Source organism: Engraulis encrasicolus, chromosome 7, assembly GCF_034702125.1.
Source record: "Engraulis encrasicolus isolate BLACKSEA-1 chromosome 7, IST_EnEncr_1.0, whole genome shotgun sequence".
Taxonomy (NCBI): domain Eukaryota; kingdom Metazoa; phylum Chordata; class Actinopteri; order Clupeiformes; family Engraulidae; genus Engraulis; species Engraulis encrasicolus.
Genome location: NC_085863.1, coordinates 24,916,878 through 24,940,877, shown reverse-complemented (window position 1 = coordinate 24,940,877; position 24,000 = coordinate 24,916,878). Strand labels below are relative to the sequence as shown.

The window sequence follows — 24,000 nt, the reverse complement described above, 5'->3', positions numbered from 1 at the left end:
CTCTCTCTCTCTCTCTCTCTCTCTCTCTCCCTCTCTCTCTCTCTCTCTCTGCGTCATGTTTAGAAGTGTAAGTACAGCTAGCCCAGCCTACTGACCCATATGCGTCCCTGCTAGGTCTGAGAGACAGGCTGGCGGACTCCCTACAGTAGCATCAATTTGACCCACATCTGCTGTGGTGGTGTAGCCTCCTTCTGTGGCCTCAGTTTGTGGGAACTGATGCATACTGTGTGTGTGTGTAGTGTGTGTAGTGTGTGTGTGTGTGTGTGTGTGTGTGTGTGTGTGTGTGTGTGTGTGTGTGTGTGTGTGTGTGTGTGTGTGTGTGTGTGTGTGTGTGTGTGTGTGTGTGTGTGTTTGTGTGTGTGTGTGTGTGTGTGTTTCTATAAAAAGCCATATATAGTGAGCAGTAGTCATGTCATTTTGAATTAACCCATAGCATTTGCTGGCACTCTGTCCCTGATGACTTCAAATGTCCACGCTGCCCTAGAGAATCAGTCTCACAGCTGTAGTGATACATACAGTTGTGCTCATATGTTTACATACCCCAGCAGAATAAACGCTTTCTTCGCGATTTCTCACAAAATATGAAGGATTACACAAAACCTTTTTTTTCACTCATTGCTAGTGACTAGCTTAAGATATTTATTAGCAATACTCTGTGTTTACTCTTTCAAAAGCATGATCACAACCCAAACTACCCAAATGACCCTGTTCAAAAGTTTACATACCCTAGTTTCTGATGCTGAATATGGCCCTGTTTAACATCAGGGACCGCTCTAAATTGTTTGTGGTAGTTGTGGATAAGGCTCTTAATGTTCTCAGATGACAAAACAGCACATTCTTCCTGGCAGAATGGTTGTCTCCTATAATATCTTTGGGTGTCTTGCTGGAACCTCACATTTGAGGTTTCCCCTGAATGGCTCAATGATGTTGAGATCAGGAGAGTGAGATGGTCGCTCAAAAACCTTCATTTTATTCTTTCTGAAGCTAATGACGGGTTGATTTGGCTTTCTGTGTCGAAATATTGTCATGTTGGCACCGTTGGAATTTCAATTCAGAAATGCAATATGAGGAGTTTGGTTGGAATCAAGCCAATGGGCAAGGGAATCATTGCATTGCAATGATCATTGCAAGGGAAATTGTTCAGGAGGCATAGGACAACCAAAAAATAACTTCAGGTGAAATATAGGACAACATGAAAAAATGTTTTAAACTGTACAGGAAAGAGGCACTTGAGGAAAGATGGGCTGTTGGGGGTTGCCAGGAGAAAGCCATTACCACAAAAATGCAAACATGTTATTTTGCATATGATACACCAAATAGCACAGTGAGAAGCATCAAAATGCCTGTGACAAAGTCATTTGGAAAAAATGAGATCAATATGGAACTTTTTTAGGCCACTATTAACAGTACCATTTGGAGAACAGTCAATGGAGCCTATGATGAAGATTACACCATACCCTTCTGTGAAACATGGTCATGGACCACTGATTTCATGGGGACATTTGAGTTACAAATGCATTATACTTTTGATCCATACTCGCAGAATGATGAATACATTACCCTGTGAAAAATACTGGAGGAAACTTGACACACATCAGCCTTGAAACTGCACATGGTCCATTGTTTGGACATGCCAAAATGACAATATTTCAACACAGAAAGCCAAATCAACCCGTCACTAGCTTCAGAAAGAATAAAATGAAGTTTTTGAGCGACCGTCTCACTCTCCTGATCTCAACATCATTGAGCCATTCAGGGGAAACCTCAAATGTGAGGTTCCAGCAAGACACCCAAAGATATTATAGGAAACAACCATTCTGCCAGGAAGAATGTGCCGTTTTGTCATCTGAGAACATTAAGAGCCTTATCCACAACTACCACAAACAATTTAGAGCGGTCCCTGATGTTAAACAGGGCCATATTCAGCATTAGAAACTAGGGTATGTAAACTTTTGAACAGGGTCATTTGGGTAGTTTGGGTTGTGATCATGCTTTTGAAAGAGTAAACACAGAATATTGCTAATAAATATCTTAAGCTAGTCACTAGCAATGAGTGAAAAAAAAGGTTTTGTGTAATCCTTCATATTTTGTGAGAAATCGCGAAGAAAGCGTTTATTCTGCTGGGGTATGTAAACATATGAGCACAACTGTACATATCGTACAGCCTACTGCTATCAAGTCGAGACAAGCTCAATTTTAATTGACAATTGTACTAGATATACAAGCAGAGTCAAAAGTAACTGAAAGTACATAACTGAATAATACTAAAAAACTAACAAGAACCCACCACAAATGTATCCAACCAGTGCAGATTCAGCTGATCGTAAGGCAGGTGCACAGGTTTACTTTTACTCTGATAAGTTGCCCGTGTTGGAGGGAACTTTTACTTTTGACCCCTCTGTATACAATGTAATCAAAATGATGCTTTAACATCCCTCAGACTCAGTGACATAGGCATGGTTCCAGCTTGCAGTGATTGGATTGAGGATTGACGGTTCCAGGAGGAGTCTGAGGGACCTCCACCTTCCAGTGGGTGTGGCGTATCTGACATTCTAATGTGTAGTCTCAGTGACCAACGTGGTTGGCCAGCACGATATGTGTTACAAAATCTTAGGACCATTACTTTTTCTGTTAATATCTGAAATATATACTGCAAGTTTAACAAATCATGTGAAAACATTGACTATTTAATAAAACAAATCATCAAAAGTTTTAGCATTTCAGAGTTGTATGTTGGTTGAAAATCAGGCAGGCAAGTCATCTCTTTCCTTTAAACATCAGGACACAGTTTGTGCAGACCAGATTGGATAGACAGACCACATTGCTCACCAACAGGTGTCAACAATTTCTGAGTGTGTGGGCCCAATATGACTGTGGCCACGTTCGTGACGGCGCATGCAGAAGCCGTCTGCGCAGCACGCACGCGCAAAATTCTAACCAGAATGTACTTCAGTGGCCGCGTTTGTGATGGCGCATTGCTGCATTGGCTGTGCAGTGCCCATGTATCCTCGGCCATTTCAATGCATTCTGGGTAGATTCTAACCACAATGCATTGAAATGGCAAAGTGTGCATCCACTCTGCACAGCAAAAGCAACAATGTGACAATCACAAACGCTGCCACTGAAATGCTTCAGCATGCGCCGTTACGAACGCGGCCATTGTGATGATTAGTGATGGAAGGGAGGGGCACATTTACCGGGTGAATAGACAAGCCGTGACATGAGAGAGGCGAGCGACGGAAGTAATTGACTTTGTATTGAGTCGCACGACAAAAGCGATTCTGAAGACTAGAGGCGATTCGCGCGCCGCCACAGCCAATGACTGTAGAGAGGTCTGTAACCACAGCCAATGGGAATGTTGGAATGCTTGCGTTCTGCTTTCAACGGACATACTCTAGTCGCTTCAATCGCTCGTATCGCTCTTGCTGCACAGAAGCGATTCTTTGTCGCTTCAATCGCGCCGCGGCTGGTCTATTCGCCTGGTAAGGTTGTTAGTCAGGTAGTGGGTGGAGCATGGGCAATACTCACGCTCACCTCCACCTCCTTCTTGTCCGCCAGGGTTGGCTCCTCGGGCTCCGGCTGTGAGCGTGCCAAAAGGGGCCAGAGAAGAAGAGTGAGAAACGAACAGAGCAAGGCAGAGGGGAAAAAAGATCAATACAGAAAGAGTTAAAAAAGAGAGAGAACGAGGAGGCGGACAGTTATGGCTGCATTTTACACAAAGCTGCTACTCAGTTTTGTGGAGTACTAAATGTTCCTGTTTTAACATGAACTTTGGTAACTTTTATAGTGAAATATAATTATTATTGTTTTAAATTTGCTACTTTTTAAGCCATTATTGCTATAAATAAATAAACTAAACCTTGGCTAAACGTCTTGGCTAAATGTTTACTGCTGTTAAATGCAGATAGGAGTCGAATACAGCAGGTGGCAGCATTCTCCACATAAACTGACAGTTCTACTGCTCACTGCTAAAAACAGAATGGTAAAGAGCTCAAATTGAAAACTATTGGGGATTAAAACAGTAAAATGAACTGCTAAAAGAAGTTGACAATTCCTACTCAACAATTCCTATTTGTTGTGCATGCAGTTAGTGACCTTTAACTGTTTATCAGATGGAAGACAGAAAATTAGTATTCATTTAAGTGCACATTTACACGCTGCTCTGTAATACAGCTGAATTGTGTAATTTATAGTTATTATACCCGTATGAGTGTGATAATATCATTAGTAGTCATATGCTGCATTATGAAAATAAACACTCAGAACTTCATGCGGTAATATTGTGACTTTAGTAGTTTAGTAGTTTAGTAGTTGGTTGGTTAGTTCTGGTCGTATCCTGTCCACATCTCTCTCTTTTCCAAACCAGTGGAGGAGAGGAGACAAGGAAGGGGCACGCACTCTTACAGTAATTCTCGTCCTAGATCTCTCCATCTCTTCCTCCTCCTCCACTCTCTTCCTCCTGTAGGGAATACACAGAGAGAGAGAGAGAGAGAGAGAGAGAGAGAGAGAGAGAGAGAGAGAGACAGAGAGAGAGAGAGAGAGAGAGAGAGAGAGAGAGAGAGAGAGAGAGAGAGAGAGAGAGAGAGAGAGAGAGAGAGAGAGAAAGAGAGGGATGTCATATGAAGTATTTTGCATTACAGAGATAGAAAAGAACAGTGTTGTCAGCAGGGAAACATGGCATTGAACTGAAGTTAATTACTTAGTTAGCACCATGGTATCGATTAACTGTAGCATCATCAATGCTGTTTTTTATTTGGATTTGTTGCTGCCTGCTGTCAACTGTGCACACACACATGGACACACATGTGCACGCACACATGGACACACATGCGCGCACACAAACACACACACACACACACACACACACACACACACACACACACACACACACACACACACACACACACACACACACACACACACACACACACACACACACACACAGCTGAGTTATGCCAAGTAGGAGGCGGATGGAGGTTGTATTGCATCATTTAGCTTAGTTTGTCGAGCCACTTAAAACTTGGCTGACTTGTTGTAAACCTGCGTGAGAGCTAGAGCAATGATTCTCAACTGTGCCAGGGCCCAGTGGTGGGCCACAAAGGTATTCAAAGTGGGCCCCGAAATAATATTTTTGCTGTATTGCTGTTCACAATGCATTTGAGTTGCATTGTCTATGGGGGCCAGAGGTGGGCCCCGAACATTTGTTAAAATTTCAAGTCGGCCCCCAAGTCAGAAAATGTTGAGAAGCTAGATCTACCAGAGATCAGCTGCCCGCAGCTGCAGCTGCAGACTGTAAAAAAGAAACGTGTAATAGAGGAAGTAGGAGGACAGGATGACTGACAGCCAATGACGTGTCGGCGTTTCAATATTTCCCTAAATTGTCCACACTTGGTGGTCGATACCAAAAATACTGCATGATGAAATTTTCAGAAATTTTGCCACGTGAAATGTTGGTGAGTTTATCTTACTCCATAAGACACGGCATTATAAATGAGCTGTTACCAGAATGGCAATGACCAAGTCGTAATGTATTACTAAAGGCCCTGTGCACTGTCATAGTAGTGTAGTACCATAGTAGTTAACTTTCAATGTCTATTACAGCGTGCCACTGAAGGTACGGCGTGCATTTAGGGGCTACAACCTGTTGATGTGGGTTGCAATGTGCTGTTGGTGCTATGTGGGCTTTGTACTTAGGGTCAGAGGCAGATGGAACCTTAAGTACCGTATGTCCCTGGGGGAACTCCATAGTAAGGAAAGAAAAATAAGATTCTAGTTCTAAATATAATAAAATTCTAAGGTTCTGGTATGCCATTTTAGTGTTTGTGTTGTGTATGTCGATATGGTTGTCTCTACCCTGCTGTGTGCGTGCGCGTGTGTTTGTGTGTGTGTTCACACACGCATGTGTGCGTGTACAGTATGTGTGTGTGTATGTGTGAGTCGTGTGTGTGTGTGTGTGTGTATGTGTGTGAGTCCATGTCTGTGTGTGTGTATGTGTGTGTGTCCATGTCTGTGTGTGTGTGTGTGTGTGTGTGTGTGTGTGTGTGTGTGTGTGTGTGTGTGTGTGTGTGTGTGTGTGTGTGTGTGTGTGTGTGGTGTGTGTGTAGTATACCTGCACTCCTCGATCTGCTGGTCTCTCTCGCGGGAGCGCTTGTCTCTCTCCGCCTGCTCCTTCTGCTCCAGGGCCTGTCGCTCCTCCTCAAATTTCTGTCTCTCCTCCAGCGCCCTCTTCCTGTCCTCCTCTTTCCTCTCCTCCTCCTCACGCTGATATGAACACACACACACACACACACACACACACACACACACACACACAGACATGTGCACACCAACACACACACAGACACACACACACACAGACACACAGACATGTGCACACCAACACACACACACGTACATGTACATGTACATGTACATGTACACGTACACACACACACACACACTCTCACAGACATGTGCACACCAACACACACACATGTACACGTACACGTACACGCACACGCACGCACACACACACACACACACACACACACACACACACACACACACACACACACACACACACACACACACACACAGAGTTATGAATTAGTGATGCACTGAGCTACAGTACAGACACACTGTCACACTGTTCACACTGAGATGAGCAGATGAGAATTGTAGCCAGATGATATTCAACCCTTTGCGCAACAAATTGTGACATAAAAATACCTTGTCTTGCAGATAAATAGACTGGATATCAAGTGTTGGCCTTTGTCAAGCCATGTATAATATTGAATGTCCAGAGCTTTGTGTTCTATTGGTTCATTACATTTTGTCACCAACACAGAGCAATGTCAATCTACGTCTCTGATACATTTATGTATGTCAACTACTTTTTCTTTATTTATACGTGGAGTGTCACCTACAGCCCCAACTGTGATACTCTGACATTTGCCAATCAACTCAGACACACAGGCACCAGAGACTGACCTAGGTGTATGAATATGAATGAGTAAACCTTTATTGCCCCCAAGGGAATTTGTCTTGCGTTTTGGGAGTAGGCCTACAATAAACAGACAATTAATAGCACATAAAGACAAGACTAGACTAAAAAAGACAAACAAAACTTACAAAGTAGATTAAAATAAAAATGAAAAATGTAATCCTATATATATATATATATATATATATATATATATATATATATATATATATATATATATATATATATATATATATATATAACTCTGTCTGAATTTAACTTATTTAAAAGTTGTATGCTTCTAGGCTCAAAAGATGTTAACCCTCTGTTTGTCTTAAAGAAGGGTAACCTGTATCTAAGGCCAGAGGGTAGGGGGGAGTATTCCAAGAAAAGGGGGTGAGATGGATCGTCCAATATTTTTAAGGCTAAGGTAGTCGTGTACTCATCAGAAATTTGACTGATAGATTTAACATCTGTTCTAGTTATTTTAAATTTTTAAATGTGTAATTTTGTCCGGCATGTGTCTGTTTTTAACAGAAAGACTACCTCCCCAACACTGAATGGCAAAGGTTACCACACTGTATAAAAGTCAGATAAAACAATCTTAAAATCACTGTATCAATCTTGAAGCTACGCAGTTTCCTTAAAAAATAAAGTCTCTATTGAGTAATAAATAACATTTAAAACTGTTTGAAATTGTAAAAATTGCAATAGTACTGACATAAAACACAAGTTTCATAGACTGGTATGTATGTGACTTTTATGTTTCGTCACCCTTGAAATGATTAGGACTTTTTACTGTGATTATGACAGAATGCATGTTTTTATTCAGGAGCGGAAAGATGAGTGTGTGGCATATTGTATGTGATATATAGTGTAAATAAAAGCAACCACTCCTCTGCTGATGGCCATTTTACCCAACAGGACATACACATATTGAATACAGTAACTAGCAGGACAACACACACTGAATACTGAATGAGCAATTGAATTATCAACATCTTCTGTGGCTGCCTGTGGCTGTAAGACGCTTTGACAGGACAAGATTTGAAGCGGGCCAATACAAATTCATACAAAGCTCCTCTGCAGCTACAGTATCTCTACTGGATCAGAATATATTATGTGATAATTCACAACATTGCACTAAACTCCCACACGCTTATTTGGTTTAATGGTGCATACCTCAGAGATGATTATGCACACACAAATGTAATAGGGCCAAGGTGATGGCCTTTCTCACAACAAAATATGGTCTTTACATTATTTACCTCCTGTTTGTATAGGATTACAACACATCACTGCAGAACCCACAAATGCTCACATCTCTCACATGATTAACTGAGATATAATCAGAGGCGGTTAAAAGGTAGAACCTAGAAACTGTTTTGGGATAATCACGTGCTCCACATAGCATTCAAACAACGGATGTAGATTATTTTATGATCATTTGCTGCCCACTACTTGTTTGGCATGCCAATAGGACACAGAAACTCCTTCCCTCTGTCCTAACAGTGAGTTCATTAACTTCCATATCGTTGCTCAATTCATGCCTTGCATATGATGTCAAAGTGATTGGTCGATGGGCAAAAATAACTTAATTCCCCTGTAACAAAACTCAGGATGAACTCAGGATGACCTGTAACCATAGCACCATACCTGAGTATGTAGTGGCCATGGCGACATGCCTGAGAATGTAGTCATAGTAACATGCCTGAGTACAACATATACTGTAGTCATAGTCATAGCAACAAACCCGAGTATGTGCTTTAGAAGCCATAGCAACATACAGTACATGGGCCTGTATTCATATACTGTAGTAACATCCTGAGTACAAGATATAATACTGTAGTCATAGTAACATAGTACCTGAGCCTGCAGTTGTAGTGACATGCCTGAGTGCATACAGTACTGTAGTCATAGCAACATCCCTAGGTACAGTATATAGTACTGTAGTCATAGCAACATCCCTAGGTACAGTATATAGTACTGTAGTCATAGCAACATCCCTAGGTACAGTATATAGTACTGTAGTCATAGCAACATCCCTAGGTACAGTATATAGTACTGTAGTCATAGCAACATCCCTAAGTACAGTATACAGTACTGTAGTCATAGCAACATCCCTAGGTACAGTATATAGTACTGTAGTCATAGCAACATCCCTAAGTACAGTATACAGTACTGTCGTCATAGCAACATCCCTAAGTACAGTATACTGTAGTCATAGCAACATACCTGAGCCTTCAGCCAGAACTGCTCCCAGTTCATGTTGCGCACCTCCATGGCGGAGTTGGCCTTCTGGAAGTTGGATGCCTGGCACCCAAGGGAGAGAAGGAGAGAGACGACGGCAAGATCATTCCTTTGCATCCCTTTGCTACTACTGTATCTGTGCCAGTACCATAATATGAATATGTAAATTGAAAATGTAAATGGTATTAAATTTAATGTATGGAAATAGACATTTTCAGGAGACTCTTTGAGCACCAATATAGCCCAGTCAGAGCAACACAAACAGCGGTTATAATCTATGGAGATGCAAACACAATATCACATGAATGCACGCGCACGCACAGGCACGCACAGGCACGCACGCAGGCACACACACACACACACACACACACACACACACACACACACACACACACACACACACACACACACACACACACACACACACACACACACACACACACACACACACACACACACACACACACACACACACACACACACACACACACACACCAGATGTGTCAAAAGTTAAAGTAAAAGTGAACGTGAAAGAAAAAGTAAAAGTAAAAAATGAAACACAATTTCCTTTTAAGTTCCAACACAGTTAATTTTTTTGAGTAACCAGTAGGCCTGTGTACTTGTCTTGTGATCAGCTACGCACATCTGCGCTGGTTGGATCAAGTTTGTGGTGGGTTCTTGTTGGGCTTTTAGTGTTTTTTTTCAGTAACAACACAGCCTGTCCACCTCACTAGGTACAATGGACTAACTGGTGTAACAGCTATCTAATATCAATGCTAGTGTTGGATTTACACCATGAATTGACTTTTACTTTCACTTCTGACACTTCTGACACAGACACGCACGCACGCACGCACGCACGCACGCACGCACGCACGCACGCACGCACGCACGCACACACACACACACACACACACACACACACACACACCATGTTGTCATCCTCCTTGGCCTTCAGGCGGCTGATGACAGCACCAGTGCCGGTGGCCGCCCCATTGGTCAGTCTCTGGCTGATGGCAGACGGGTCGATGTCCTCCAGATTACTGGCATTCACCGTCAGGTTCACACCCTGACATGGAGGGAGGGAGGGAGAGAGGGAGAGGGAGAGAGAGAGGGAGAGAGAGAGAGAACAGCGAGACAGAGACACAGAAAGAGGAAAAGAAAAAGAAAGAGGAAAAGAAAAAGAAAGAGAAAGAGAAAGAGAAAGAGAAAGAAAAAAGAGATTGCATTGAGAAACTAGCAAACATGATCGGGGAACAAGCATAACAAAACAGGACAAAGAAATCAAATAAACAGTCATCCTTCAAAACCACTCAAACGCCCTCGAGGAATCAGACAGAGGAAGAGAAAGAGAGGGAGAAAGAGAAAGAGAAACAGGACAAAGACAGACAGACAGGCAAGGCGGCAATCATACAAAGAGAGATCATTGGACATTCAATTACACTTAGCTGACACTTTTATCCAAAGCAACTTGTAAATATTACAGAGTATTGGTTACAGTCCCTGGAGCGGTGTGTTTACTACAGTGAAGATTTTCATGAAACATTGGTGTGGTATTTTATGTAACAATGGCTATTCTGTATAGAACCAAATCCTTATTAGAGTGGACAGGACTGAAAAATGGAAAGACATTATCGATAGACAAATAAAAATGATTGATAGAGGGAACGACTGATGGACATATACAGTATATACTGGAAAGATACAGAGAGAGAAAAGTGGAAAAATTTTAAAAAAAAAAAAAAAGACAAAAAAAAGAGAGATGCTAAATAAAGGTTCCAGACAACATACGTACAAGTGTGGAGGTGGGCTATCTACACACTCTCCTTCACTGAGGTAACAAAAGGGCACTCCACCTCTCTCTCTCTCTCTCTCTCTCTCTCTCTCTCTCTCTCTCTCTCTCTCACGCGGTCACACACACACACACACACACACACACACACACACACACACACACACACACACACACACACACACACACACACACACACACACACACACACACAGCAACATTTTCATGAGAGACTCTCCAACATTAACTCTTGACATTGGCCACGTTAGTCATCCTCATCTGCTGCCGATGTTAACTGGAGATTTGACGCACATGCAGTACAATATGCCTAAATAAAGCACACACGCATCTGACACACACACACTCCACTTCTGCATTACTGCTTTCATAAACCATGACCCATGCCCAGACTCGTGACGGAGTCTTTTGAAGGGGTAAAACAGCGCCCCCCCCCCTTTACACTTCGACTTCTTTATTGTCCATTAAACTTACATGAAATGGAAAATTAGCTTTGGTGGTGGTACAAAGACACACTAGACCAGGGTTTCCCAAACTGCGGCCTGCTACAAGGGGGTGCGCGGGCTGAATAGAGCAATGGTGGATATGTGTGTTTATCTAACATTAATGAACACAGGGTAGTTTTAATTGTTTGGTGAATTGTATGCTGGAAGGATCCATCTGAAGTGTAATTTATAACTCCTAGACTTGTCATGCAACAAGTTCCATTGTAATGATGTCAGAAAAAACGTCAGGTCGATTGTAAATGAGGCTTTCCCACAATGTGTGGCTGTGCAACATTGGCTTAGGGGGTGCGCGAACCACATTTAAATGTAAAAGGGGGTGCACAGGGAAAAAAGTTCGGGAACCGCTGCACTAGACAAACACACATCACAGTCATCACAATAAAGAATAAATAGATATATGTATGGCCGAAGTGATAAGGTAAGCTAAAAACCTGTGTCCCATTACTCTATCCATGTCACTCCTTTACACCTTGAAAAAGAAAATAATGAAATACAGAAAGAAATAATGAAACACAGCAATCCATAAATCACTCACCTGGAAGAAGTCTGCGATGGTGGCCACGTGACTGGCACAGGTGCACTTCCTGACGTCTGCCACATCCTCGCCGACCTAGAAGCAGTTCAACAAGAGGTCAGACAGAGGTCACGCAACTCACGGCACATAAATGGTTCACTCACTCCATCTATGACCCCATTCAGATCCGGCACAGATTTACAACGTTTTTTATTGCTTTTGCATTTTTCACACTTGCAGTGTGTTACTCTACACAAATTAATCTACTGTATGCACAAAATGCAAGATTGAAAGCCTAACACACTTTGATTCCCATTAGTGTTTTGTGTGTTATGGTACATATAGAATTATTGTGTGTATTGTTTGTAAAAAGTGAAGTGATAAATTGACATCTGTGTGAAGGCAGAGATACAGCCTTAGGTTTTTCGAACTTGACAGGTTATTATGAAATGCGAGCTTTGGCTTTAGGAATAGTGTCATAACTTTAACTTGGAGCAAGAGCGTGAAATCACAAATAAGGTGGGCCCAAGTGGTCCGTACAAAATGGCGAGAAATTATAACTTAAACAGTCAGTCAAACTAAGAGCCATCTGACTGAATGGACCAGTGATAGTTGGGTGGCTACTGGCTAAAGTCCACCTTAGCACATGCATGACAAACGGTATGACTATTAACAGTATTGGAGGAGCCACTAATTTGGTACCTACATTTCCTTGACTGCACCATACAAAGTCCTTTAAAGGTCTGGGCAATCTCTATTAACCAGCCAACAAATGAACCCCTTGGGATGTTCCATGGAAGTCACATGGTATTTGTGAGGAGGGGGAAGAATAACTGGCTCCTAATGTATGACCCCTTTCGAACCAGACATCATAAATGACTTAAACTGTCAATCAAACAAAAAGAGCCTTCTGATTGAGCGGGCTTGGCACTCCACAGAACAGTAGATGCCGCCCACCTCAGTGCACGTGTGGCCACCTTTATTATACAGTCTATGGTGGCCACTGAGTGCACCTCCGGCCCTGTTCTGGCGTGGTACTGGCCCAGATCTGCAGTTCCACCACTGCAGCCTGCAGTACGTCCTTGAGTGCCTCTGGGCACGGCAGTGTATAAATAACAGCACTTACTCTGTATCACATCATTGTTCTGCGCAGAGCTGGTCATAAAATATTAACACTATTATGCTTTAAAACCACTTGCAGGAAACATTCACCATGTGAACCCACTCAGTGCTGCTGAAAGCTTTTGGTTGGCCTAGAACAAAGTTATCTGAAAGGGTCCTCCATCCACAATGTACTGGGGACCCAATTCTGGGGCCCCTCTCTCCCTGGGCCTGGGACAACAGACCCCTTTGCCTATCCCCGCTGTCGTCTTCCCTGGTACTGTATGCACTCCCTCCGAGGTGACTGTCAGGGCAGTGACCTTCTTAGCTAATTACAGTAGGGCACAGTGGAATCACCTCACCTCTTTATTACATAACACACACATAGTACAGTACAGTACAGTGCATGTAAAACTGTGTTACTATCAGATTAGTCAGTCTGACTTGTAACAGTAGATGAAGGGTGGCCCATAATGCATGTGTAAAATGACTTTGTACTGCTGTAACATTTAATTAAATATGAAGCCACTGAAAACAAAACTCTATGATTAATGCATCTTTTATTTCAAAGCAAGTATTGTACAGTTAACATTCACATTCATCGTATTGAATTAGAGTGTTTAACTCTGCTATTGATCCTATTCATATTCATCCTATTGAATTAAAGTATTGAATGGTAATTTGAACATTGCACCCCTTGATGGAAATTATGGAAATGCTCTCACTATTAACTTACTTCTAACTTGCTGTTTAGGTGGGCATGATAAAAAAACCCACCAACGTTCAAGATGGATGTACAGATATTTAACCTCTAGCCCAGTTGGACATGATGTGTCTAGAGGTATGATTAACTAGAACATAACTCACTTGAGCAGAACTCCAGGCTCTGAATAAGGGACATTGAGGTGGAATGTCAAACCCAATAAGGCACAGCTTTGCTGGGACTTTCCCAGAGATGGGGCCAGCCAGCCACACTGCCTCTGGTTCCATAGCAGGGATATACTTGTGTACGTACTATATACCCATAGGGAAAATATAGTGAATAAAACTTACACAATGTTTCAAATATGGACTACGCAATTCTTATATGGCTCATACTATTAAAAAAATATTTATTTTCCTCATACGCATGTAAGTAAGTAAGGTACACATACTCGTCCAATGTATAGTGTTTGTGCTTACTTATATGGCACGTACAAAAAAGAGTTGTAAAGCCAAGTAAAGTTTTTTTTTCTTTTTCCTCTGGGTAATAGCCAAATTACAACCAGATCATAGGCAGATATGGGCCACATCTGGGCCAAATTCTGACTTGATGAGGACAACCATCATCTGCTATCTCCTCAACTTACTGTATCTACTGTGCCTATGAATCCTATACTGCATTTAGAAGGAAAGCTCTACACTGTGTTGTCCTTTAAGGACGGTGGGGTGTTTTATAGAGCCACTACTGTGTGCTCTCCATACTCTTTTTATGATGAACGGTTTATTGTTTCTTATTGCTTTTTTATTGTTAGCTCTTATTTATATGTTTGTCTGTGTGTCTGGAATGTGCTGTGTGGATGACCAGGTGGAATTCAATTTCCCCTGTGGGGATTAATAAAGTCTCTCATCATCATCATCATCATCATCATCATCATGCATTAGATAACAGTGGAAAAGACTTCCATCCCTTGCTTAATCTCTATTCATGGCCAGGTAACACAGACGTGTTTCGGCTTCAGGCCGGAAGTCTTTTCTACCCTACAAGTATCTGGTGACTTTTATTGGACATGCAAGCAAATTCATACCCCAGCACGGGTGCAAGTTTTGGAGAGTTTGTTGCGTTGGTTGCACTTTGCGGTGTAGTTTAGTGCCTCACCTGCCTATCAGAAATGCTCATCATCACTCTGAGTCTAAACAATGTAAACAACCCGTCTCATCTCAGAGCCCCCTTCTACGCTGATTGGTGTTTGAGGAAGACAAGCAAGCACGATGAGGGCTGAATATTCATAACCAACAGCTCATTTTAGCATTCAACACACACAAGCAACACACAGACAACAGTCAGATCATCCCTTAGCTCTGATGCAGTTTGTTTGAAAGAGTGGGAGATGGAAAGAGTTGGGGGAAAATAGGGGCATAGAGAGAGAGAAAAAGTAAAGAGGAGAGAAAATTGTAAAGAGAAGGCTGCAGAGAGAGAGAGAGAGAGACAGAGAGAGAGAGAGAGAGAGAGGCAGAGACAGAGAGAGACAGAGAGACAGAGAGAAAGACAGAGAGACCATTCTGAGTCACAATGGGGGGCTAACAGTAATCACTGGCTTGCCCATGGGTAGAGCTCAATAGTCTCTGATTGCACTGAATCACTGCCATCTCCCAAATCCGCAGTCTAGACTGAGCTACTGTTCAATGGCCCGTTTGCAATCCTCGTGTGTCCTTACTATGGCTTAGAGACCTGCATTGGGAGTCGGTCCCGCTGGGTGCCGCGGCACCCAACGCAAATCTCTGACTATAAGGTAAACTTTTTGCCATAGAGGGCGGATGGTGGCTACACACGTTAACAGACTATTTCTATCTGCCACATTGCGATAAACCGACATATTGCAGAACAGATGACGAAAGGACCCTCGAGGCTAAAATAGTATAGGAGCACTTGGTCAATATGATGCTGGTAATTTAAATGCCTGGAGAAAAGTGCCGTGTTGGAGAAACAGGTGCACAACCAAGAGGAACCACGGCTGGCCATGGTTAATACATTTTCACTCATCTAATGGCATTGAACACAGCAGGTCTAAAGAAACACTGGCACATCTTTTGACCCAACATTTGGACAATAATTTTCTAACCCCCGAGATTTGCCTATAAAAGACAGATTATGCGACTCAGCGGACGCTAGCCCACTCCACCTCATAACTGGCTATGTGACCTCCCCTCAGGACAGGTCATTTCCCCGTAATTCGTCATAATTGTGTCAACTGCAACGCCATGAAAAGGCTAAACTTTCTCCCACCCTCGCACTGGAAACGTTTTTTTCAGTGAAGGGAAGGATCACATGCTGATGCTGAACGTCTTCTATTGTTGGTGTGCTGAAATGTCCCTGCAGCTGTGCTGCGTAAAACATGACAATATTAAATCATGCCCCAACTTGGGTACTGTACTGGGAAGTTTGCAGGTCGGCCTACACCTGAGCCAGTCGTTCTGTCATATCTGTACGTCTCAAGCTGACTTGTCATCCTTGTCATTTGTAGGCATACAAAACACATCTGGCGCTACTTGAGCAAAGACATCCCTCGGCTCCCACGTGCAGTCCAACCGCAGAGCAGACATTTAAAATTGGAATATTAACTCATTTTGCTTTGGTTTCAAATTCACCTGGTCTTTCAAAAGCCACCAACAAATCACAATGAAATGAACAAACAACATCAATTACCTGTTTTCTGAGTTATCTGGAACATAGAAAATTGAAGTTTTGAACCCATTTTTCATATGAATTTCGAAAATGGAGCAAAGCACTGCAAAGCGTCGCAATGCACAGTAATTACATATGCTAACTGTACCGCAAAGTAAAACGTTACCCAAATCTGCTGTGTAGTGGTGTGTTCTTTTCTATTGTAGGCTACTGTACAGTAAGTGTTTCCAGATCAGCAAGAGATCCAGTTACTCTTGTACTAGCTGTCACTTGTTGTCCATTTTCCCCATTAGCTACTGTACTGTTGGCCTCAGCTACAAAATAAAAAAAAACTGCTGCATAATGGTCTGTTCTCTTCTACAGTAGGTTATGTGTAGCCAGGCCAGGAATAGGTCGTCGCGTTACGTTCCGCGCTACTACACTAGCTGTCACAGGCTCCCCATCTTCCCTGTTAGCCAATGCTAGACTCAGCTGAAGAACAAAAAGTAGCCTACTGCTATGCTATGTGTAGTCAGACTAGCAATAAGTTGGGTTACTCCTGTGGGATACTGTGCTAGCTGTCACTGGACCATAAATGTCTCTTTTTCACTGCTGGTTTTCTGGTAGGCCTACAGCTCGTAACCACGCGACTCTGCCGCCACTTTTTGCTTTACGATTGAGCTGTGTCGTGCCTATTCGAAAAGCAAAAAGTGGCGGCCGAGTCGCGCTGTGTTGAGCTGTAGGCCTACCAGAAAACCGGCAGTGGAAAAATTGGTAAACTGACGTTTTGTAGGCATCTGATGCAGGAGGATCAGCGTTTTTCTGTATAAAGCGAATAGGAAATGAGACAGTTAAGTACTGTGGCTGTCCCTGGTGATTTATCACGTACCATTAAAAAGTGAACTCTCTTCTATACAGTACCATTCTCATCTGCCCAAAATCTATTCCCGCTCGGTCTCTCATTTTATATTTATGGGCTATCTGTCCCCTGAAAGGCTTTTTCAAATAAAGAAAATATATTTTGTTTTTACACACACACACACACATATATCACTGTTCAGGTCTCAGGACATTGCACATATGCACATATGCACATATGCACATATGCACATATGCACATATGCACACAAAAACACATACACACACACACACACACACACACACACACACACACACAACACACACACACACACACACACACACACACACACACACACACACACACACACACACACAAACACACACACACACACACACACACACACACACACACACACACACACACACACACACACACAGAGCTCAGGCTTTGAAGTGGGTCTAATAGCCCAAGGCGACAGACTGGCCCAGGCATTAGGAAGGCAGCATCAGCAGTAGCCATCAGGCATCAACACAGTCTGCTCCACCGATTCAGCACAGAGCAGAGGGTGAGAGCGAGGTTGCTAAGGTGAAGGAAGCAGGGCCGGTTTAACAATAGAGGCAAAGGTGGTCAACTGCCTTGAGCTCCTCCAACGTCGCCGAACAGCAGGGGGCCCCAGATCAGGTGCCCACTCCCCATCCCTTGTTAAAAGCAAAACGATTTGAAGGGCCTTCTAGCTAAGTTCACCTTGGGCCCCCAAATAGTTATATCCGCCACTGGAAGGTGGAGGGAAAGACAGAGGCATACTTACCCAGTTAATGAGGATGTACTGGGGGAGGACGGCACTGGCAGGCTCCTTGACGCCCAGGAACCCGTACATGATGCGGCCATTGTCAAAGAAAGGGGTGATGCCGGCCAGACCCTCCTCTGTGGAAGAAAAAAAGACAGACAGGTTCTAGAAAACTCACAGAATTGAGTGTTAAAATAGGATGTGGGTAAAGTTTTGCTTAACCAAAAATTCTGTTAATGTCCACTACAAATGCAATGCAAGTGGATGTCTCCTCAAATATTAGACAAATGCACCCCATCTTATTTAAGTGGATTCACCTGGGTACTGCAAGGTTTTGAACTCATGAAGCAGGAAATAGAGAGCAGTTTTCAAAGTGTGATGTCCGCACATTTAAAATCCTTTTTGTTGTATTTTATTATTTCATGGCAGGATTACGTTTCGACCTCAACAGTCTTCATCAGATTCCAGACTGTTGAGGTCGAAACGTAATCCTGCCATGAAATAATAAAGTACAACAAAAAGGATTTTAAGTGTGCGGACATCACACTTTGAAAACTACAGTTGGCCTTCGTCCTGCACCTTTTCCTGGGATGTGCACAATCCTCTCCTTCAAAAGAAATAGAGAGCAACAATCTGTTCTCTTCTCACTCTGTCCAGACATTTATCTGCTTGTTGTTTTGCACCCTCACCCTCACCATCATGCTCCTTGCTGTTACGCAGTGTCAGAGCATTCTCCTCTCTTCTCTTTCCATGCAGATGACTCTTCTTCCCTATATTATCTTTGGTTTGGTTATAAAGCGTCTGCCAAATGCAATGTAATGTAATGTAATGTAAGTGTTTATGATGTCAACTCCATTCAATCTCTAGCTTCTCACAGTAATTTATTTGGTTGGAAATCTTGTTTCAGTTGTTATTCCTGCTGTTTGGAAGTGACACGTTATGCGAGTAGGCTATTTGAGAGCAACACCACGTGAGCACTGGTGAACTGCCATGTTACAGTAACCCTATTTTTTGAAAAAATAATCCAGGAAAAAGAGAATCCGAACTACCATTTCTGAAGACCCCATTTGTTTGGGCGCAATCTGTAACCTCTCAACATTTGGGTCGGATTGTTGATTGTCGACATTTTGGTCGGAAGCTGGGTGAACTTGCAATATTTCTGTTCAGCCGAAGAGCCATGAACAACAGTGCAAGGGAGAGGGAGGACAGGGCGAGTGAAAGAGAGACAGACAAGATAGACGAGAGGGTGGGGGCGGAAGCCACAGATGCAGAGAAAACAGAACAATCCTCTGACCTAGGAAGCCACAGGTGACCTAGGTCAGTGGATTGCTCTGTTTTCTCTGTACCTGTGGCTTTGTTCAATCCTCTCATATACTGCAAGTTCACCACAGCTTTTGACCCAAATGTGGAGTGAATTCAGTTGCTAATATAGTGCCTGGGGCTTATCAGCACAGCATCAGATTCAGCAAAGAGCAGAACTTCCTCTTGAAAAAATATCAGAGTGAAATGTTGGATGCACAACATTATTACACATCCACTCTTCCTACTGAGAGTGCAAAGACAGTGTGCCTCATATGCCTTGGTGTGTGCCAATGTGCCTTGGCATTTCTGAAATTCCGCAATGTGAAGCATCACAACATTTTAATAACAAGTGTGATTATAGGCTACGGCAGGGATTCTTAACCTTTTTGACATTGAGGCCCATTTATAGTTATAAAAACGGCTGTTTTACAACAGCTTGCCTACATTGCATTATTTCCTGCAAATAACATTACATAATGTTGTGTGTTTGTAATGTGCTTGTGGTCAAAATGTGAGTCTTGGCAGGAAATAATGCAATCCTGCAAAGTAAATAAAAAAGTAACTGATAGATTATTACTGTAATATTTCGTTTCATAAGGGATAGCCTATACTGTATGTTTATCTTTAGACTTCATGTTGTGTGTGCTGTTTTGCTTCCAGCCTTTCTTTTGCGGGGGGTAGCATTGGTAAGACATGAAAACTACTTTCACCCCTGCTGTTGGCACAGGGGTATTAGGTGGATGGATATATAGCTTTGGGGAGGGTTTTAGATAATGGGTCTCTCCTCTCCCCTGGCCACACAGACAGACATCTCTGGCTCCTAAAAATGCATTAAGAATATTGATGCTGTGTCAGCTAGAGGCAGCCAGACATCACGTGGTAAAAGGCTTTAAAAGCTACTAAAGCACTTGGCTTAACCGGTCCGTGCAGTGACTGGTCAAAACCCAAAGTGCTCATGTCAAAACTGTAGGCTATACAGTACAGTGGCAAATAAACACAGCCACTTTAGCATGCTAGTCACACTCTGTGGTCAATCGATGCAGGTTTTTGTGAATGTTACTCTTGTTGTTCTTGTTGTTAGGTTGGTCTTCAAGGAATAATCCACTTTTACACAGCCTTCCAACTCCAAACAGTTTACTGTTACCATTTCTTCTCTCGACTTATTTTAATGTGTCTCTGGAACTGAAAAAAAACCCTCAACTATTAGCTTAGCATTTCATTTACACGGACAAGACCAGTTAGCATGGTCCGGCCTAATCCACTTCAATGAGAAGTGAAGAAACTGGACAGATGGAGGTAAATATGGTAAAAACTCAAGTGGTAAAACAGTTTTGATCTATAGGATTTGGAGAGCCAGACAGTTTTCAAAAGAAAGTGGAGTGTTTCTTTAAATGTGTCTCTCTCTCACACACACACACACACACACACACACACACACACACACACACACACACACACACACACACACACACACACACACACACACACACACACACACACACACACACACACACACACACACACACACACACAGACATAGACACAGACATAAACACACACACACACACACACACACACACACACACACACACACACCACAGGCAGAGTTTTCGGACTGTGTGGATGTTAGTCAACACGTGTGTGCCAAAGTCATTGCCATGGCAGAGGACCCCCGAGCCCACGGTACCCTTCACCCAGGAAGGGCACATTCATGCTGGGCACATGACAGCCCACAGTGGCCCCTCTCTCACCGCAGTTTCATACAGGGACTATTCCGTTTTTTTTAACAGAATATTGGAAGTATTTGGTTTGCGCACAAGTTATGTAAACTCTTTATTCATTCAGTTGAAGGAGAGGACTGTGCACATCCCAGGGAGAGGTGCAGGATGAAAGTCAACTGTAGTTTTCAGAGAGAGGAGTCCGCACACTTAGAATCCTTTTTGTTGTGTTTTATTTTTTCATGGCAGGATAACGTTTCGACCTCAACAGTCTTCATCAGATTCCAGACTGTTGAGGTCGAAACGTAATCCTGCCATGAAATAATAAAATACAACAAAAAGGATTTTAAGTTTGCGGACTTCACACTTTGAAAACTACAGTTGGCCTTCGTCCTGCACCTTTTCCTGGGATGTGCACAATCCTCTCCTTCAAAAGAAATAGAGAGCAACAATCTGCTCTCTTCTCACTCTGTCCAGACATTTATCAGATCTTCTTCAGATTCTAGGATTCTAAGTGTGCTGACTCCTCACTCTGAAAACTCTTTATTCATTCCCAAATGTGGCCATATTCCAGGGGTATTCTGGTATCACCCTCTTCCACACATGTAAACGGAATTATTCCGGAACTTTTTTTTCAACTGACAAACTGTTATTAACCGGAATGCTGCCTGCATGTGACTGCAGTAACTTACTCACTCACTGCTCTGTTGCTGCTGCTGGTTGAATATGTCGAGAGTGAGTCTGCAAGGGCCTTGTGCCCTGCATCAGGGCTTGACACTGGCACCTACAAACCGGTCAAATGCTGGTAAAACTCAGCTGTGGCTAGTAGCAATTTTAGTCTCACTAGCCATTTTGACAGGTAACGTATTCTTTGGTGTGACAAATCACACCAAAATGGCTAGTGACTAGGGAAAACCACTAGCCACAGTGGCCGGGGAGCAAAAAAAGTTAGCGTCAAGCCCTGCCCTGCATTTGTCTGTCCTCCTCGCTACAAGTTCAATTATCTGAAGCAAGCTGAAAATAAAATATTCATGAAAATGGCTGCCGCTTGTCCGGTCATCTTAAGTAATTGTTCCTTAGTCATTTTCTTGAAAGGGTTTCAAACATCTTGGACCAACTGTCGTAAAGAAAATACATTGTTTTTGAAGACACACTTACAGAATGTAATATTGGGAGCCATTAGATACAGTTTAACAATGAAAACATTTTAAGAAGTATGAGAAGTATAAAAGACTAAAAATGATTGTGTGTGGAAACAAAGCCTACCTCCGGAGGAGACGAGTTTGAGATTATCTGTGTTGTCCTCATATGTGAAGAGAGCCCTGTGAAGAAGAGAGAGAGAGAGAGAGAGAGAGAAGCGAGAGAGAGAGAGAGAGAGAGAGAGAGAGAGAGAGAGAGAGAGAGAGAGAGAGAGAGAGAGAGAGAGAGATGGTTAGTCAAAAGCAGACAAAGTCAAGACAGTTGTCTTGGCCTTAATGCTGAAAGAAACACAGTACTATGGGTATAACAGTGGACATTCATTGCATGAAAACGTATACATTATACAGTCCATACAGAGGGTGGTGATGCATACAGTGTATTGAACACATTTACTGAACACCACTGTACACAAAGAATGATGGTGAGTCATTCTGATTAAAACAATGAAAAGGTCCATTGAATTTGAATGTCTCTATTCACTCTCGACCAGCGGTGTAGTCTACTTTTTTGAAGTGGGTATACTGTATATTCGAGCATTTTTTGAAGTGGGTATACTGTATGTATTTATGCTATTCTAAACAATGGATCAATCCATTTGAAGTGGGTATACTGAAGCCCCTAAAATTTAGAAGTGGGTATACTCTGTATACCTGCGTTCTACGTAGACTACACCACTGCTCTTGACTTTCCTCCTCTCGAGTTTGTGAAGCACACAGGGCATGTACAGTGTATTCGAGTTTAAATCACTGAGTATCATCCACTTTGTGGAAACCGAACCACATGCAGGTGCTGTACTATGGGAATCAGTACAGAAGCATCCTCTTCAAGCTAAAAGGCCAAGGCTGTATTGGTGCACTAGTCTTAAGGAATTCCCCTGTCACCACCAAAGGGCATAGAGTAGTATGCTCGTATAGAAGTACAGTAGAGCAGCCTCTAATAGTATGCTGGTACATAGCATAGAACAAAATGTTTTTTTATAATACTTGTTGTAGAGTACTGTAGAATGCCAGAGCATAGAATAGAATGTTTGTACATATAAAGCTACATTCACACACATCGCTACTTAAAGGATTTATCCGGAGTTGGAACAAGTTTGCCTCATTTTTGCATGTTTGGGATGAAATACAGTCACTCTAGAGCAAAATCAAGGCAAAAGGATGCGTTTTGAGAAAGTTTGATAATATCACGTTAGCCTCGTTAGCCATATCAGCTATGCAATATGATAGATTGCGGGCATCGTTTCTCGGCGGTTACACACATTTCATAACACAACATTTTAAAGTCTTGCACAGCTCAAAACAACGTCACACGTACCTCGTAATATGTTGAGGGTATCCACACATAAACCGAAGTGTCCGAAGCCCTCCATGTATTCTTGAAAGGTCTGCAGAATGTGTTTTGTGAAGCTACTACCTTGACAATATCTACAGTTACGGTCAAACCAACTATTTGACACAAAAGTCCACAAAAGTAGATTGCAGAGGGCATCGCATCATCAGCTATGATTATTTCCAGAGCGAGTAACCACAGCTGATGATGCGACGCCCTCGGCAATCTACCTTTGTGTCAAATAGTTGGCTTGACCGTAACTGTAGATATTGTCAAGGTAGTAGCTTCACAAAACA

At 42.6% G+C, this 24,000-nt stretch overlaps 1 protein-coding gene across 3 annotated transcripts in view; it reads right to left on the bottom strand.

Moving 5' to 3' along the window:
• The window catches only part of dbn1 (drebrin 1), a 143,606-nt gene that overhangs the window by 16,220 nt on the left and 103,386 nt on the right, over nucleotides 1-24,000 (bottom strand). Inside the window, exons 2-9 of one of the 3 annotated variants that reach the window (XM_063203125.1) lie at nucleotides 22,442-22,497; nucleotides 18,177-18,292; nucleotides 12,063-12,137; nucleotides 10,143-10,280; nucleotides 9,197-9,274; nucleotides 6,110-6,261; nucleotides 4,399-4,459; nucleotides 3,529-3,579 (exon numbers count right to left, since the gene is read on the bottom strand). In XM_063203125.1, coding sequence (XP_063059195.1) covers nucleotides 3,529-3,579; nucleotides 4,399-4,459; nucleotides 6,110-6,261; nucleotides 9,197-9,274; nucleotides 10,143-10,280; nucleotides 12,063-12,137; nucleotides 18,177-18,292; nucleotides 22,442-22,497 — 727 coding nt within the window. The remainder of the gene's footprint in view (nucleotides 1-3,528; nucleotides 3,580-4,398; nucleotides 4,460-6,109; nucleotides 6,262-9,196; nucleotides 9,275-10,142; nucleotides 10,281-12,062; nucleotides 12,138-18,176; nucleotides 18,293-22,441; nucleotides 22,498-24,000) is intronic. The other 2 variants (XM_063203123.1, XM_063203124.1) reach the window with 2 other exon arrangements.